The 16,459-nt window shown below is 34.2% G+C and overlaps 1 protein-coding gene across 1 annotated transcript in view; it reads left to right on the top strand.

The window, feature by feature from the left end:
* The window catches only part of sl (small wing phospholipase C gamma 1), a 97,329-nt gene that overhangs the window by 6,143 nt on the left and 74,727 nt on the right, over positions 1-16,459 (top strand). The window contains exons 2-7 of the mRNA XM_089246985.1: positions 2,956-3,105; positions 3,207-3,345; positions 3,835-3,916; positions 10,247-10,417; positions 11,350-11,445; positions 12,575-12,690. Of these exons, the coding sequence (XP_089103111.1) occupies positions 2,956-3,105; positions 3,207-3,345; positions 3,835-3,916; positions 10,247-10,417; positions 11,350-11,445; positions 12,575-12,690 (754 nt within the window). The remainder of the gene's footprint in view (positions 1-2,955; positions 3,106-3,206; positions 3,346-3,834; positions 3,917-10,246; positions 10,418-11,349; positions 11,446-12,574; positions 12,691-16,459) is intronic.

Genomic DNA, 16,459 nt, shown 5'->3' with positions numbered 1-16,459 from the left:
GCAATGACCATCAACATAGCACAAGGACAATCGCTGCAAGTGTGTGGGCTAGATTTGGAGAATCCGTGCTTCTCACATGGACAACTGTATGTGGCCAGCTCACGTGTCGGAAAACCTTCTGATTTATTCGTGTATGCACCAGACGGAAAAACAAAAAATATCGTGTATCCACAAGCACTCTAATAAACAGAATTAAAACGATGCTTTGACATGTTTTCCATATGAAAATGAATAAGTTTCAATAAAAATGACACAATGTAAATTGAATGTTATCATAATGAAAGAGTTTCCTTGAATTTCCTTTCTTCTGAGATCGCAGCAGCACGTAAGCTAGTATTTTATACTCACTAAGACAGGATTTATAAAAATTAAACCCCAAGGTCACATGAGGGCTCAAATATTATATTGGGGAAATCATCTCGAACAATGTCCAGCTTACAAATTCCATGTGAGCAAGCCGCAGGTAACAGCTAGTAAAATAATAAAGTTGCAATATTGTAATTTATTTATATTTACTTGATATGCCAAATTGACATGTTCAAACACACTCAAGGATAGATTTTGGTCATTTCTTCACAAAAATGGGTCCCACGTCCTGGGTAGCCCCCCCCCCCCCAGGCTCTTATCTTTGGCAGGCCCCCAAGCCAGACTTTTATAGGTTTTTTTAATAACGAATTTATATCATGAAAAATTGAAAAATGATGGTATTTGTCCTGAGCCACAGGGCTGCAGCCGCCCAATCAACCCCACCCTTGTGGGGGCTATGGGCAGGGCAGAGTAGAGTTTGAATATTATATTGGATTGAATGGTCTTTTTATGTCATTATCTTGAATTGAGTGGTCTTTTTATGTCATTATATTGAATTGAGTGGTCTTTGCATGTCATTATATTGAATTGAGTGGTCTTTGCATGTCATTATATTGGATAACATGTCATTATGATTAACGTTGACTATATATTCAGTCAACACCTGATTTTATGAACACCCAATTTATGAATCACATATTTTTTCAAACAAATTCTCTTTGGTACCACGCAATATACTATTCCTTCAAACGTCTTTCCCATTTAGGAACTTTCAATTTTACGAAATTTTGTGGTGGTATTTTGAATATTAGTTCAAAAAGTGATAAAAAAAGAAGAAAACAGTTTAATTTTTTTTACATGTATTGGGATTACAGAACTTGCAACTTCAAAAGATGGTGTGCTCAGTAATTCAACTTGAAAAGTTTGTATTTAATATTATTATATATCTTTGACCAGGAACGTAGCGTGCCTTCTCTGGAGGCCCTCTTGAAAAGGTTATTATTATGCAAAATAAGTGTACATGTTTTGTGGGCCTCTATTTGGCTTGGGGGCCCTATGGCAGTGACCCTGTTGCCTCAGCCTAGTTACGGGCCTATCTTTGACCACTAATATACAGTAAAACTTCCCCCGAATAACTGTAATCTTCGAACAATGGGCACGCTTTGTTGGAACCAAACACGTCCCATAAACTTAACATTACCTCTGGACAATGGCCACTTTGGACATAGAGTCTGGAAAAAAATGTGCACATCACATTGAGAAAAAAAAATTTCTAGCTGAATTTTTCTCCCCGAACTTTATGGGAGGGAAAAAGATGTATGAATTCTTTCCTGGGTACAGATGCTAGATGGGTATATTGAAGGCTGTAGAGCGAGAAAACACTTGGAGATAATATAGGGGACAACAGAAGAGACCCCTTGTCAACACTCTAATCACTAGAAGGATATGCAAGTTATCCAATTACTAGAAACCCTTTGTTTATTTGGTACTCCCTACTCCAAGGGGTGGTTTCATCCAAAAAAAAAACTGTGCTTGCCAATAGGAATAGAAATGTCCAGGGTATTAATTTTTTGAGAGAGATGCCAATCTTTTTTTTTTCTTTAAACAAGAATGTATGTCAGTGCATATGTCTTCAGCTATCCGATTGGACTTGGGAATATCCTGGAAAGAAGGTCTAGTTGAAGGTCCAATGTGAACAAAGAACTATTTGGGGTTGCTGGAATTTTAGGATGTCATAATAGTGCTGTAGATCAATTAACCAATTATTATATTATCAAATATATCATGTATTTCAATATAATAAATTATATAAGTATTGTAATCAGGTACAGAATAGATTGTCATTTCACATGCTATACACATAGATTGCAAATTTTAGTTGTTGTTTTTTTCCAGAAAAACAAAACTACCACTCCCAATAACGGTCAACTCCCAATAATAGCCTCATTTTCACGGTCCTGTCAGTGGTAATTGTTGGGAGGTTTTACTGTATATCTTTGACCATTATACAATTGACAATACATAGTGTTCCAATCTCTCGCACAAGTTCTTGAAATGAGTAAAGGATGAAACAGAATGCAGGATGACACAGATTTATTTACAAAAGCTATTTGCAAGTATGAACAAGCAGAGATTTGACTATACATGCTAAACAGAGAGCTCCTGTCAGGCAGCTTCTCAAGAGTATACAAGAGTTTCTCTTCTTTCTAACTACAACACATCCTGCTTGGCTCATGCTTATATATGTACGAGGGAGAAAAAAATGCAAATGCTTGAGAAATTTCCAGTCTTCTCAGTACATTTTTACTGGTTTCTTTTTCTTATGACGTCATTGAATATCAGCGTTGTCACCAAACTCACCAAGTTAAAAAGCCGCCAACTTGGCGTAATTTATAGGAAAACGTGTTGTTTTATTTACATAAAATAATGACTATTTACATTATTTAAGGCAAAAAATTGCATAATTAAGGACAAATTAGGACTATTTGCATAATTTTTGTAACGATAATTCACAAGAATGTATTAACTTTTGTAAGTCTAGTTAAACTTTTTTTTATTTTTTGAAAGCTATACAATTGCCCTTGAAAATATTCTGAGTGATGATGCAGTGCAGAGTTATAAATATATATTTCTTATTACTTTTTTTAGTTGATCTAAGAGAAGTGAAAGAAGTTCGCATTGGAAAGAATTCAAAAATGTTTGAGAGATTTCCGGATGAATTACGTAGATGGGAGCATTCTCAGTGTTTCATTGTATTTTATGGAAATACATTCACTTTGAAAACTTTGTCCTGTGTAGGTTAGTAAATTTGTTGAGTTATCTTTGTATTAGTATAAATCTGTAATTTAATTTATATTCTTATTTTTATTGATAAGAAAATATTTTTGTGACCATTTAAGCCATGTCCAGCAAAGAAGCTGAACAATGGGTCAAAGGTATACGACATCTTGCTGTTGACAGTGCCAAAGCACCATACCCTTTGCTGGCAGAAAGGTATCTGAGGAAAGAATTTTACAGGATGGAAAATTCCAGAGGAGTGTAGGTGTCTTAACTTTATGTATATAGGCCTACAGTTCTAATTTTGTTAGTAATGCATAGAGTAAATTTTTTTTAAATTTTTCTTTTTCTTACAGAAATAAATAAAATGAAACGTGTGTGTGTTTGTTCTGGTCAAGGCATTTTAATTTATGAATATCTACATTTTTGATGTATCATCAGTTTTCATTAAGCCAGAATTTTTACTTTTAAAACTGTATAAACACAATAGCTTATCTCTAAAATAATAGTAAGTTTACTTGTTCATTTCCAAGTGTACAGCTGCATAAAAGTGTTAAAACCCGAATCACTGGGTTAGAATCCATGATGCCTATTAGTGCATTTATCATTTAATTTTGCACAATTTTCCAACACATTAACAGAAATAAATAAAACATGATGTGCATCTTAAAAACAAGAAAATGTTTCATCTTAATACAACAAATTAATTTTCATTTTCATGCTGTCTGATAATTTTGATTTTTCTTCTAGGATAACCATCAAAGATTTGAAGGCATTTCTGCCTCGGATCAATTACAAACTGCCAACCAACAGGTTAAAAGAATATTTCCAGGTTTGATTCTATCTTATGATTTTTCTTATTGATGTTTGATTCTTTCTTATCCGTTGAATGTTTTCTTTTAATTAAAATTATTCTAGAAATAACACATTTTTAGAACAAGCATCTAAATGCTTGTTTTTAAGAAGTTAATTTTGAATGCTTTACAGCACACTTACACTGTGTTGCACATACATTGATTTTTGTTTTGAAAAATATAATTTCAAATAAATTGACCATGAACAATGAAAACATGACAATATTGTACAACTTTTGAATATCAAACTATATTGCATACAAATGCTCAAAATTGTTTTTTGCGCATTGGATATGCTAATGCAGGGTTTCCAACTGGTGTTCCGCAGATCCCTAGGGTTCCGTAAGAGCTTTTTTGGGGTTCTGCGGAATCAAAAGTGATGGAACCCCAAAAATCCCAGAACCCTGATTTTTTCTGAAATTTTTCTTGTTACTATTTCACCTGAAGCAATTTTTAATAAGAAGACCTCCTCGGAATTGGTATTCCCAAAACTCAACACCTACATGCAGATTTTATGAGGACTTTCCTCCAAAGATGTGGAACTTTTAAATTGTTTCTTTGCATTCTCTGTGGTCCCCCCTCTTCTTTGGGATGTCCAGTTGAGCTTCATGATGTCGGATTCTTATCGCTTTTCTGAATAGCAAATCTTAAATAGCAATCGTAAGACACAGAAATGGAAAAACTTCACTTTCTAACTTGCCTGAGGTGATTTCTCCCACTCTACAGATTCTTTACCACAAATGGCACCTTGTTTATACAACGTTCACAAGGCCACGTCAAAACATTATATACGAGTGAAAATCGTACAACTGGAACTTCGCTGAAAATGATCCCTCCCCTGCCCCGTAGATCTCAAAGACAATATCACAAAAATTCAATGGTTTTAATTGCATTTGCATTGTTATATATATATATATATATAATAATCATTTTTGAGAATAATTACCCCACCCCCCACATTAAATTTTTCAAAATCATATTATAAATTACTTAAATAACTGTAATTCGCATTACATCACTGTTGCTTAAATCTTGAGTATTCTTATATTGATTTTCTGAATATTTGAAAGAAAAAACATAATTTTTTACTTTTTCAAGAAGAAAATTTTTTTTTGTTTCCCATATCTAAAAGCAAAGCAGACAATGAATCAAATTTAGCTCTTTAAAGGTTGTCTAAAAGAAAAGAACTGAAATATTGGACATTAGTGTTTCTCAAACCATGTGTTGCGCCTCTCAGGGTGCATCGCCAAACTTTGTCAAGGGCATCGCGGCTAGCTGTCGACATTGCTGATTGTCTGTTTAGTGTTTCAAAGGGATAGGGGGGTCTAGTGTCAATGGCGCTGGATCAGAAGTAGCACAAATTTCACCCTTTAGCCTCTCCAAATTGTGTGCTTGCCCCGGCTGACTAAATATCGAATAGCGGCCTGGATACCGTATCTCTGTCAATTAGGCAATCATCAAAATTTAAGGCTTTTGAGTTGACGATATGCAATTAAAAACTATTATAGTTGTACACATTTTTGTAATTCAGAATAATTACATCGATTCAACTTATAGAAACGATAATTTTCCAAGCATTTGGAGTTCGAGTTGAAATGTAAACATTGAATAATTTAAGTTTTCCCACTCATAAATGTCGTGTTGCCTCCTTTTTTGCTCCCGTTCTCATCTGTGAGGGACTCGGGTATGTACCACCCGAGAAGAGCATTGGCATTGAACTGCATTTTTTTTCTTCCAGTTATTCTTTTGTTGAATGTTGAATGAAAAGCGTAAGGGAAATTTCCGACAAGTGACCATCATTGTATGTGAGTGAATTCACCGAAAATTTCAAGATTCTGTACCCCAGTAACACATAATGGCTCTCAATGTCCAATCAGTGCTGATCATGTAATATCACATGCTAATGACATTATTGGTTGCACAATCAGTTACACATTCAATGTTCAGTCACACTGTGTGCAAATACACTAAATTGCATTTGAATTTCTTTCAATTCAATTTTATTTACATACTTTATTTTTTTAAAATAATCCATAAGCTTAGATCGATGCATATTTTTTGCTCTTAGAGACTTCAAAATTTTGTCCATACTAGTAAGAGCTACAAATATTTCGGGCCCTATCTTCTCTCAGTTTATTGTAAAAAATGCCTCAGCGTTTTTGCAGAATGTTCGGCAGTTTCACTGTTACTTTTATGGTTCCTAGTTTTCACTGTTATTAGTTCCTCTAAATCATATTCTACAGTATTTTTGTCACCCTGTGGGTGGACACATTTCAGTTTTCTGTTAAGGTGCTGCAAGTTTGTAGTGAACTTGGTCCATTTCCAAAAAATCAATCAGAAATTAATGAAATTTCTAGTTTTTCAAGTGTGTTTTAGTAATGTCCCTATGTGTTGAAATTCGGGTGAACCCCACCAGATCTGATCCTTCATCACTGAGATGACTGATTCCAAACCCACAGTTTTCTTGAAGTCATTTTGAATTGTCTGTTGGCTGACTTTTTGCCATGCTGAACAAGCCATCCACATGGAATCCACCCTTGTCAATTATAGTATCTGCCTATGATTGACAAGATCCAGTAACACAATGAACTGTAATAACGAATAATCCTTTTTTAATCAGTTTTTTCACCTCTGGAGAAAAGCCAAATTAGCGCAAAAGAAAATGAATTTCCATGTTTTCTTTTTACTATGATTGGGCTTAGCCTTCAAGATAGATAGAGAGTTTCCGAAAATTATTTCAAAACAGAGAGGTGAAAATGCATTGACTTAGTATAGTAAATGCAAGGATTTTTCATTTTTCGAGATATGGAGTTTTTGAGAAAGAGAGGTTTCACTGTTTCTATTAAAATTCAGGTGACTAGAATGTCTGATTTTCAACCCTTTAGCCTCCATCTAATCAACTATTATCTTTTTGATGTTTTTGCGTGATCAAGGGACTCATTTCATTTTAGATAAAATATTACGGTAGAGTGAAAATGTCAAAAGGTTTTCGTGAACAAGCAAACAATTTTTTTCGTTACTGAGTGGTTCTCGAATGTTTTTTTCTTTATTTTTTAAATTATACTCTACCTTTCTTTTTTTAAATTAAACCGTAACTTCTTTTCCTATGCAGCAATTACTTCTTCTGATTGTAATTATATAACTTTGTAATGAATTTTTAGTATGGTGTTACACCCCCCCCCCCAACCACCTCTTTTTTCCGTGAATTTGTAAACGGGCCGTGTTATGCTTTTTATGGATAGAGTGGGGTGTCTGACAAACCTCCAGATTGGGGGGGTCTCATGGGGAAGTTGACAGGCTTCATTTTGGGGGCCCTAGATGAATCTCATTGTTTTTTGTTGCTTTAGCAGTGAAAGTTTGCTAAAGCGGAAGCTTGCTATAAATCCATGTATTGACTTCTCGCTTCTTGGTTGGGAGCCCCTTGGATTTTATTCATTGGTAAAATAAATATGAATTAAAAATTTTCGTTACCCTCACTGGGGGGGGGGGAGTAACAGGACTCCAGTCTGGGGACCCCCATGGGGAAGTTGGAGGGGGTGCTTGATGAATCTCCTTGATTTTTTATTGCTTTAAGAGAGTAAAATTCATCAGTAAGCTGGTACTTTCACATGCCACTTTTCATAGCACTCTGACAGAGTAGGACGAAATTAAAAAGATATGATTTGAAGAGAAAGGCAGGATTGGCTACCGAAGGGTGCAGGAGGGTTTGCCCCCCCCCCCCAATATAGCTGTATTCATAAACTTTTCCCTGATATTTAATTTTAATAAAAAATGTTTGACTTATTCACAAATGCAGATCATGGGAAGCTCCCATGACTTGCATAAGAAAAAACTAGATGAGTTTTCTTAAAAATACATTTTGTGGCTCCATAAAAAAACTATATGAAAGTAAATTAATGAAGTTGTTAGTTATTTTGCATCTCATTAGCATATTTTCCTAAACAGTGATTTAACTCTCATTTATTTAACATCTGTTATCTCTCTCTCGCAGGGGTGGCCGTGGCTAAAGCAATGAACTCTAATTATTTTTACGATAAAAAATAAATTTATTGCCAACTCAGTACTTCACTTCAGACTTCTTTAAATCACTTCAATGCTACTGCCACAACTCACACTTTCTTCTTTCTTACTGAACTTCTCAATACCTAATCCTGATCATAATGTTCTCTTAGTGTTCGAATTTGTGTTCTCAATCAAATACAAATACAACGCCACAACAGGCAAAATGCCCAACGAGGTGGCTGAGAAAAAGATGCCCATAAAAATATGGATGATATCAGTAGCTTGTTACTTGCACATACAGTTGCAGCATACCTCTTCCTTTTCTCTCTCTCTCAGCAGCTGTTCAATAAATTTCTATACACCATACTTTTAATTCTGAAAATTGAAATCTTGGAACCATTGGACTAGAAATTAAAAAAAGGACATTTAAAAGAAAATAAATCCACATGCGGGCCATTAGTGATGCAATTTTTTTATGGGGGGGGGAGTCGGCCATGACTCCTGAAAAACTCCTTACTTTTTGTTTTGAAAATTTTGTATGAACCCTGATATATCACCACCAGGTATAATATTCATTAGTTTTATTAGTCACCATAACCCCTCAGTTAATTGAGGTTCTACTGTATTGTAGTAAGTGGTTTATAAAAATAATCAGATATATTCAGGGTGATTATAATCACGTTCAGATTTCAGAATGCTTCAAAATAAGAACCACTAGTGAGAATGACATGAAAGTTTGCATGAATACTTTTGAAGCAATGGAATTTTATTAGGCAAAGAATAAAAACTTTAAAAATGTATCAACAGATGGTGCTGTACTTGTGAGTTATTAAAATTTGTTTGCAAAATGGATACAATAGTCAGCCAAATCAAAATAAACATTTTGTGGGCAGAGGAAGAAGATTTCTATCTGTAAGATGCTGTCAATACGTAAAATTGCAGAATATGGACTAACAAGAATCCCTTACTATTGCAACTATTCTGCATCACTGTATAGTGCAGTTTTGAGGCTGCGTTGATCAGCCCATATTTTTTCGAGGAGATAGGTTCTGTGGGTCCTGTCACTGGCCAGCAGTTTAATTTCTTTTACAACACCACATACTTTTGGCACTTCAACAGTATCAGTGTGGGGATAATACAACTTTTATCAAGATGCACATTGTAACAACATCAGTGTAGCAGCTGCTGAAGAACCATTTCAAAAATAACATGATGACATGACACCTGGCCGCCACATACTGGCTTTGGGGGTACCTGAAGAATGTTGTGTAGTGGTCGGATTGCAAACTTAGCTGATTTCAAAGCATATCCACAGCATTATCTTAACATGCAGTTTTGTGCTTCACCTTGTACTGGAACATGGTGCACAAAATTTTTAACATTTCTTGCATAAATCCTAGGTGTTTGTATAATGATTTCATTTTCATGGTGTTTCCATGAATCCTGAAATCATGCGATGCCAAGTAAATCTTCAGTTTTGCCCCTGCATGGCTATTGTTTCCATTCTGTGATCAAATTATCCCCTGTTGGACAAGTATAACACTATTTATTGGTGCATTTTTAAGTATTTTTTCCCCCTTTGCTAAAAAAAATTCCATTGCTTCAGAAATTCTAATATACATAAAGCTGCAAGAACAAGGTATTCCATAGACTCCAGCAGAAGACATTGAATTGTTGTGTACAAATAGACTCAAACACATGCTGAACAAGAAAAAAAGATTCTTATCTTTATTTGTTGATGTAAACTATCCACTGATAATGGCTGCTGTAGCTCTAGAACAAATTTTTTGGGAATTGAAATTACACTGTACCATTTCTCTTAGCCTAGTACTTTTCTTTCATCATGACACTGGGCTTTCTTTGTATAAAAATATTGGTATAATATAATGATATTTTTTGCCTCCAAACTAGCTTCATTCTATATGGATGTAATAACAGAGTAAACGATAGCTCAAAGTTTTGGAAAAAAATAGAGAATACTTTAAGAACAGAGACTAAATCATGGACATTTTCCTTTGCTTAGTTACTTAACAAATAGTGCTTAGAACTACCAAATAGAATTTTGTCTAAATTTTTGAGGCAATACTATTTTTAGACTTCACACTTCATGTTTTTTTTTGTTTGATTAAAATTTTTTTATTTTATATATAAAGTGTTTGTATATAGAAAAATATGAGAGAAACGCTGTGAGAATTCATTCTATGTTCTTTAAAAAATGGGATTTTATTAGGTGTATAAACTTTTCACTTTAGTGATATATTTTATGTTTAGTTTATTTTCTTATTTAACTATTTAACTGAAAACAGGAGGTTGACACTAGGAGGATTGGAGAAATAGGGTTCGATGGTTTTGCTCAGCTTTATTATAATTTGATACATGATGAACAGCTCTTCAACGCAGAATTTTTACAATACACAACAGATGGGCAAAGAGTCACCCTCCAAGAATTTCAAAACTTCCTTCGAGAGCAGCAAAAGGTATTGCTGAAATATTTTATAAAATATTTGTAGTCACAAATTAATCCAAGCAATTAAAACTATAACTCACTTTATATGAAAAATATGTGCTATATGATAAAAAATATTTTTATAACATTTTGTCACCATTTCTTATGAAAATTTTTGGATACTTATGGATTTTAAGTAGTAATAATTGAGCTATTAGTTGATTGTTGCCGCTGTCCATGTACAGAGTCATTCAACATGTATATATATATGCTCCAAGGAAGAAATATTTTATGTGTTTTCATAGCTTAGGGATATAGCACTCATCTGACACATGAGAAACCGACTGTTCCAGTCCCCCTGAGGCAGCAATGACTTTTCTTCCTAAAATCATCTCTAAATATAACTAGTCTTCTGAAAAATCTTGTATTAATAGGTGGGGAGGACATCTTCCTCTACATTACAAATTTTTGTTGTTATCAGTAATTAGAAATTAATTCATTTTTGCCCCCATTCATGTGCTAAAATAACTTTGTCTTAAAAGGAATATGGAGATATTGGTTAAAAAGAAGTACAAATCAAGAGCATCAATTATCAATAACTTTGAAGAATTTCATCTGAATGGTTATAGGGGTAAATTTTTTTAGTATAACAAGAGACGCACAAATTTTGCTAATTGGAATTTTTTGGAGAAGGAGCTGTATATAAATTTTTATCCTCCCCCCCACCAGTTATTATTTTAAACTCTGCTGTTTATTGCATCTGGTTAAGCAGTCACATTGCTATACCATTGTATAATTTGTATAACTGTAGCTCTCTCTATCCACCAGCTATTTTCAAGTCAGAAGTACTTTCTTACGCATCTTGCACATTTTGATTATTTATTTACGCCATTGCTGTGTTTTCTTATTTTATTTTTGTCAAAATTTTAATATATTCTGAAATTTTTTTCTTTTCAATTAAAGGAAATTTTATCTGATCAAAGTGTCAGTAAATTCATGAGAATGTATTTACAAGATCCATCAAGAGATGCACAAGAGCCATTTTTTACTGTACCCGAGGTAAATATTTCCCTTAACCCTTTAGCTGCACAAATAGTCTCAGGAATGTTCTATGCAGGAGCAAAAAATAAAAATACTTCTTTTTTCCATTTTTTGTTTGTGAAAAACATATGGCAATCAAACTCAGACATAGAAAATTTAATACCATAAAAAAAAGGAAGTGATAAAAATGCAAAACCTGGGTTCAAACTTACTGTAACAACGCAGTATTGATTGGAGGCTGGTGCTCTACCACTACATCGTCCCATGTGCACCCATTTCATACAGTACAAGCAAATCTGTCAGAGAATAGAGAAATAATGAATAAAACTAGAGCATATATGCATATGTCATTAATTTTCATCATCTTAAGAATTTCATCTTAAAATAAGCAATTGAAATTAAAAGAGAATGATGTAGCAGGCTACTACGCTCATCATCTATAGATGATGGGAGCGCTTTAAGGATTTATATCATGATACAAAAGGTTTTATGTTTATAGGTTTTTGTGCTTTATAATTTCACTTAAATTGAGCAATGCCAAAATGTTCTAAAGTGCTGCAAGTACATTGTTCAGGAATCTAAGCTGTAGATATTGATAAAACCAATTGAAAAAGAAGGAGGAAGTGTTATTATAAGTGCAAATAAATATTTTATGAAACTATAGGGAAAAATTTCAATTCACATACACACAACAATGAAATTATATGTTCCAGATAGAACTCCATTGAAATCTACTGTTTGTTCTTTGATTTAACAATTTAATTGAGAAGTTTCACTTTTCAAACATTATGCTGGAATGTGGGTTTTTTATTGTCAACTTTTCCTTTTTTTTTTTCTTAAGTATGTTCACCATATCTATTTTAAATATAAAAATTCAATTAGAAAAAAAGGGTGAACGCTCTACTACATTGTCAGTTGTTGAAAGTAATTGAACTATATTAACGGGACCTGAAGAGGAATTTAAATATTTTGATCTGGGATTAGAGTAAAAAGGGCAGTGAAAAAATACATGATTCCAATCCTCAAAAACCAAAAGATTGCAATATGTACATTTGTTAGTGGGATCTATAGAAAATTTTGTATCATTAACATATTTGTTTTGTTTATTTTTATCCATTGTTTCAAGTACTTTTGTTATTTTATTTAGTTTTTAGGTTTCCTATTTTCAAAACAAAATCAAGCATTTGATAGCCAACATGATCTAGTTAATGAAGACATGACACAACCTTTGGCACATTATTACATTGCAGCATCACATAATACGTGAGTGTGTTTATTATATGCATGTAATTAGTGCTATATTGTTACAGTCAACTATCACATTAATAATAGAAGATGGTTAAGGAAAAAATTTAGACTTATAAGAATAATAGATTATCATCTATTTACTGTGGAAAGATTTGTAGTCAAACCCTTTCCTCTAATGAACTTGAAGACGCTGTATGTTTGACTCACTGTATGATTTATGATCCAATTATTTAGATCAGTGTTTCCCAAAGTGGGCAATATTGCCCCAATAGGCAATGGAATGGTCCAGTGGGGGTGATAGAAGTTACAAATCTAACATGGGATCCTATGGGTTCAGTTGGGGGTGCGATGAGAGAAAAAAATTTCTGAAGAAAGGGGCGATGGAGCAAAACTATATAAAAAATAGCTCAGTTTGGGAAACTGAGTTAGATCATAGTTTTCTGTTGCCTTCATAATGAACTGTTGTTACTTCAGCTATGATGAATAATCGACTTCTTGATAAAAATGTAGAGCTATTTTGGAATCTTCGTATGCTAAAAAAATTTAACAGAGTTAAAGAATATTGACACTTTAGTTTTTTAACTCTTTGATGCCTTAATTATAGCTAAATTAAAATTTGCATCAATAATCTGAAATCTCTTTCGCAACAGCTATAATAGTTTTCTAGTACCCGGATTGCACAATAAAAATTTGATAAAAGTTTTTTTATAAAGCTTGAAATGCTACCAGTAGGCTTATTGGTTGCTTTTTTCAAGTTTTTTTGAAGGTATTTTATAATACTTTCATAGTGTAATCCCAGCCTAAGATTATTTATTTTACAAAAACAACAACAACACTGGATTATATAATAGTATTGCATACGCCACCTCCCTATGCAGTAGGTTTAGCATAAAATTTTATATGAGTTCAATATCAAAAGTCACCACACCAGATCTGCAAGTTTATTTGGTGTTAAGGCTTATACTAATATTTGACAGCATTACAAAGGTAATAGAGTTTCTAGAAAATTTGATTTGCTTTCTCACCATCTTGATATTTTTTATTTGTTGTGTGATTCTTTTTATATGAGTTCTATTACCGTAACAAAGCTTTGTAACAGTTAGATTTTCATTCATTATATATTTTATGTTTGTGTAAACACATGAGGTTAGTAAGGAAAGTAAAAGATGAGAAAAACTTTGAGGTGTGATAGAACTTGCAAAAATAATTATCTTTTGAAGTGTAATGGATAATAAAAAACCAAATATAAAGGTGCTAGAGCAGTGTTTCTCAAAGTGGACAATATTACTTCCTTTGAGGGGGGTGATGGAATGATCCATGCATAGCCCCCCTCCTGGAGCAGAGCCCCCCTATTCTGGGATCTTTAGCGGACCCCCAAACTAGAATTTTCACGTGTCATTCTGTAGTGAATTTATAGCATGAAAAAACAAAAACTTATGGTAATTGCCCCAGGGCTGGAACCATATCAGTCTCACCCTCGGCGGGGTATATCTAAGGAGGCGGGAAAAGCTACGGCTGTAACATAGAATCTTAACATGGAGGGAGTGATGAGAAAAAAAAATCTGAAGAAGAGGGAAATGGAACAAAAAATTGGGAAATTCTCCTATAGGGTTGGTAGATTGGGTGGAAGAGTTCCATAACATGGCTCCTTACAATCTCCCAATCTGTCATAGGCTGTAACATAGAATCTTAACATGGAGGGGGGTGATGAGAAAAAAAAATCTGAAGAGGGAAATGAAACAAAAAATTGGGAAATTCTCCTACAGGATTGGTAGATTGGGTGGAAGAGTTCCATAACATGGCTCCTTACAATCTTCCAATCTGTCATAGGGGCTGTTCAAGTATTACATCATCATCGATGGGCGGGGGGGAGGAGGTTTCCAATTTGCTGACTTTTGATGACAAGGGGGGAGAGGGGGTTTGGATAATGCTTATGTCATCAACCACCCTTTATGAAAATATGAAATATTCTTAGTGGCATCTTACTCTGTGAGCCAAAAACGAGAAAAACCTTTCGATAGTTTGTGGGCACTTGAAGTAACACCCCCCCCCCCCACTATTGATAAGTGCCCTACAGAGCCACTTTAGTGATCTCTAATTTTTTCGTGGTTCCAAGTGATCTGGAAATGTGTCTGGGCCGCTCAAGTGCTCTGGAACTGTGCCACACATCACTCAAGTGATCTGTAATTATATGCCGCGGATCACTTAAATAATCTGAGAATGTGCTGTGGGTAACTTGAGTGATGTAGAACCACACTGGGGGGCCACTTAAGTGCTCCAAAACTATGTCATATGTCACTCAAGGGATCCCTAAATATGTCACGGATCGCTTAAGTTTTCTGAAACTGTGTACGCGGGTCGGTAAGAGCATACTCGTATATTAACCGAGTTATCATTAAAGTGATCTGAAAATGTGCCACGGGCCGCTTGAATGTTCTAGAATTGTACCACAGGACACAAGTGATCTGTAAATGTGCCGCTTAGTTCATTTTTACAAAATTAGGTTTGAAGAGGGCAGGCTGCATCAGATAACCCCCAGGGCCATATTTGGTTTTGCGGGCCGAGTGCCTTTATGGGATTTATGATTATATGGCTTCGAGGATAAATTCATTAATCGCAATGAATTTATTAAAGATAAATTTTGAGTTCATAGTCTTCAAATAAAAATGAAATGAACAGAAATTGATTATAATAACATATAAAGGTATTTTCTTCCAAAATTTCGATTAAAAAATATTTTTTTGCATTAAAAAAATAAATTTTTGATCGTGGGGGAGGGGGGCACGAACCCCCCTTGCTCCCCCCCCCCCATGTGCACATCTCTGATCTCACCAATATGCATTAGGATTCAGAAGGGCAGAGCTGATGATGAAATTTTGCTTACTTAATACTTGAACGGCCCCATATCACAGTTTTTGTGGGAATATCTCAAGAGCTTTTCTTTAGGTTCCTTTCAAATCTGATCATAAACTCATGAATTTAGTTAAACTTACAGAATTTAGTTTGCTGCAGCAGCTATGCTCGAAATGCCTGCTGTTGTGTGACAGAATGCCCGCTAATCCCTCCTTCACCATCATGAGGTGATCACTATGACTGTCAGTCATTCCTTGAAGCAATTACTTTGATTATTCTTAATTAAACTTGGTTTTTCATTTCTTGTATCAATCTTGTGCCTTACTTCTTCAGTTTCACCCTCAAGTGCCTTCTAGCACCTTCATGGTTTCAGTCAATGAAAAAATCATTGTTTTGGTTTGTTTTATCACCTTTCAAAGTTTTGCCTATCCTTTCTTTTCATTACCCTGTCCTGTATATACAAAATACAAATAATACAGAAATATGCTCACATGCAAAGATTAATGATATCGTCAATTTAGGCAGTTCGATTCCCAGAACTACAACTAGAGGGATGTAACATTAAAAAAGATAAACCTAAAGAACTGGTAAACATGTATATATATAAAGAATGATAAAAGAAATGATTATAAAAAAAGAGAAAAATATTGCTAGACTTCCACACAGGCAAGAAAGGAGAGAAAAATATTCCTATAGAGATAATGAACAATGCAAATCTGATGTAATAAACTCTAAGATTTCATAAATCTAAAGGTTTTCAGTATGGTCATCTGATACCACAGTACATGCAGTACATTGTCTTGGCATACTCTGTATAGAATTATCCAGCTGTTAAAATCTTACTCTTCGAGCAGTGATGTTGACTACCCAAAGATGAATTTTAGTGCTGCCATAGTTTGAAAATATGATAGCAGCATCAAAATTTATGCAC

Source organism: Pholcus phalangioides, unplaced genomic scaffold (genome assembly GCF_987345545.1).
Source record: "Pholcus phalangioides strain wild (caught in Gottingen) unplaced genomic scaffold, Ppha-v1.0 ptg000017l_1, whole genome shotgun sequence".
NCBI classification, from domain to species: Eukaryota; Metazoa; Arthropoda; class Arachnida; order Araneae; family Pholcidae; genus Pholcus; species Pholcus phalangioides.
This window is presented reverse-complemented; position numbering and strand designations above follow the sequence as displayed.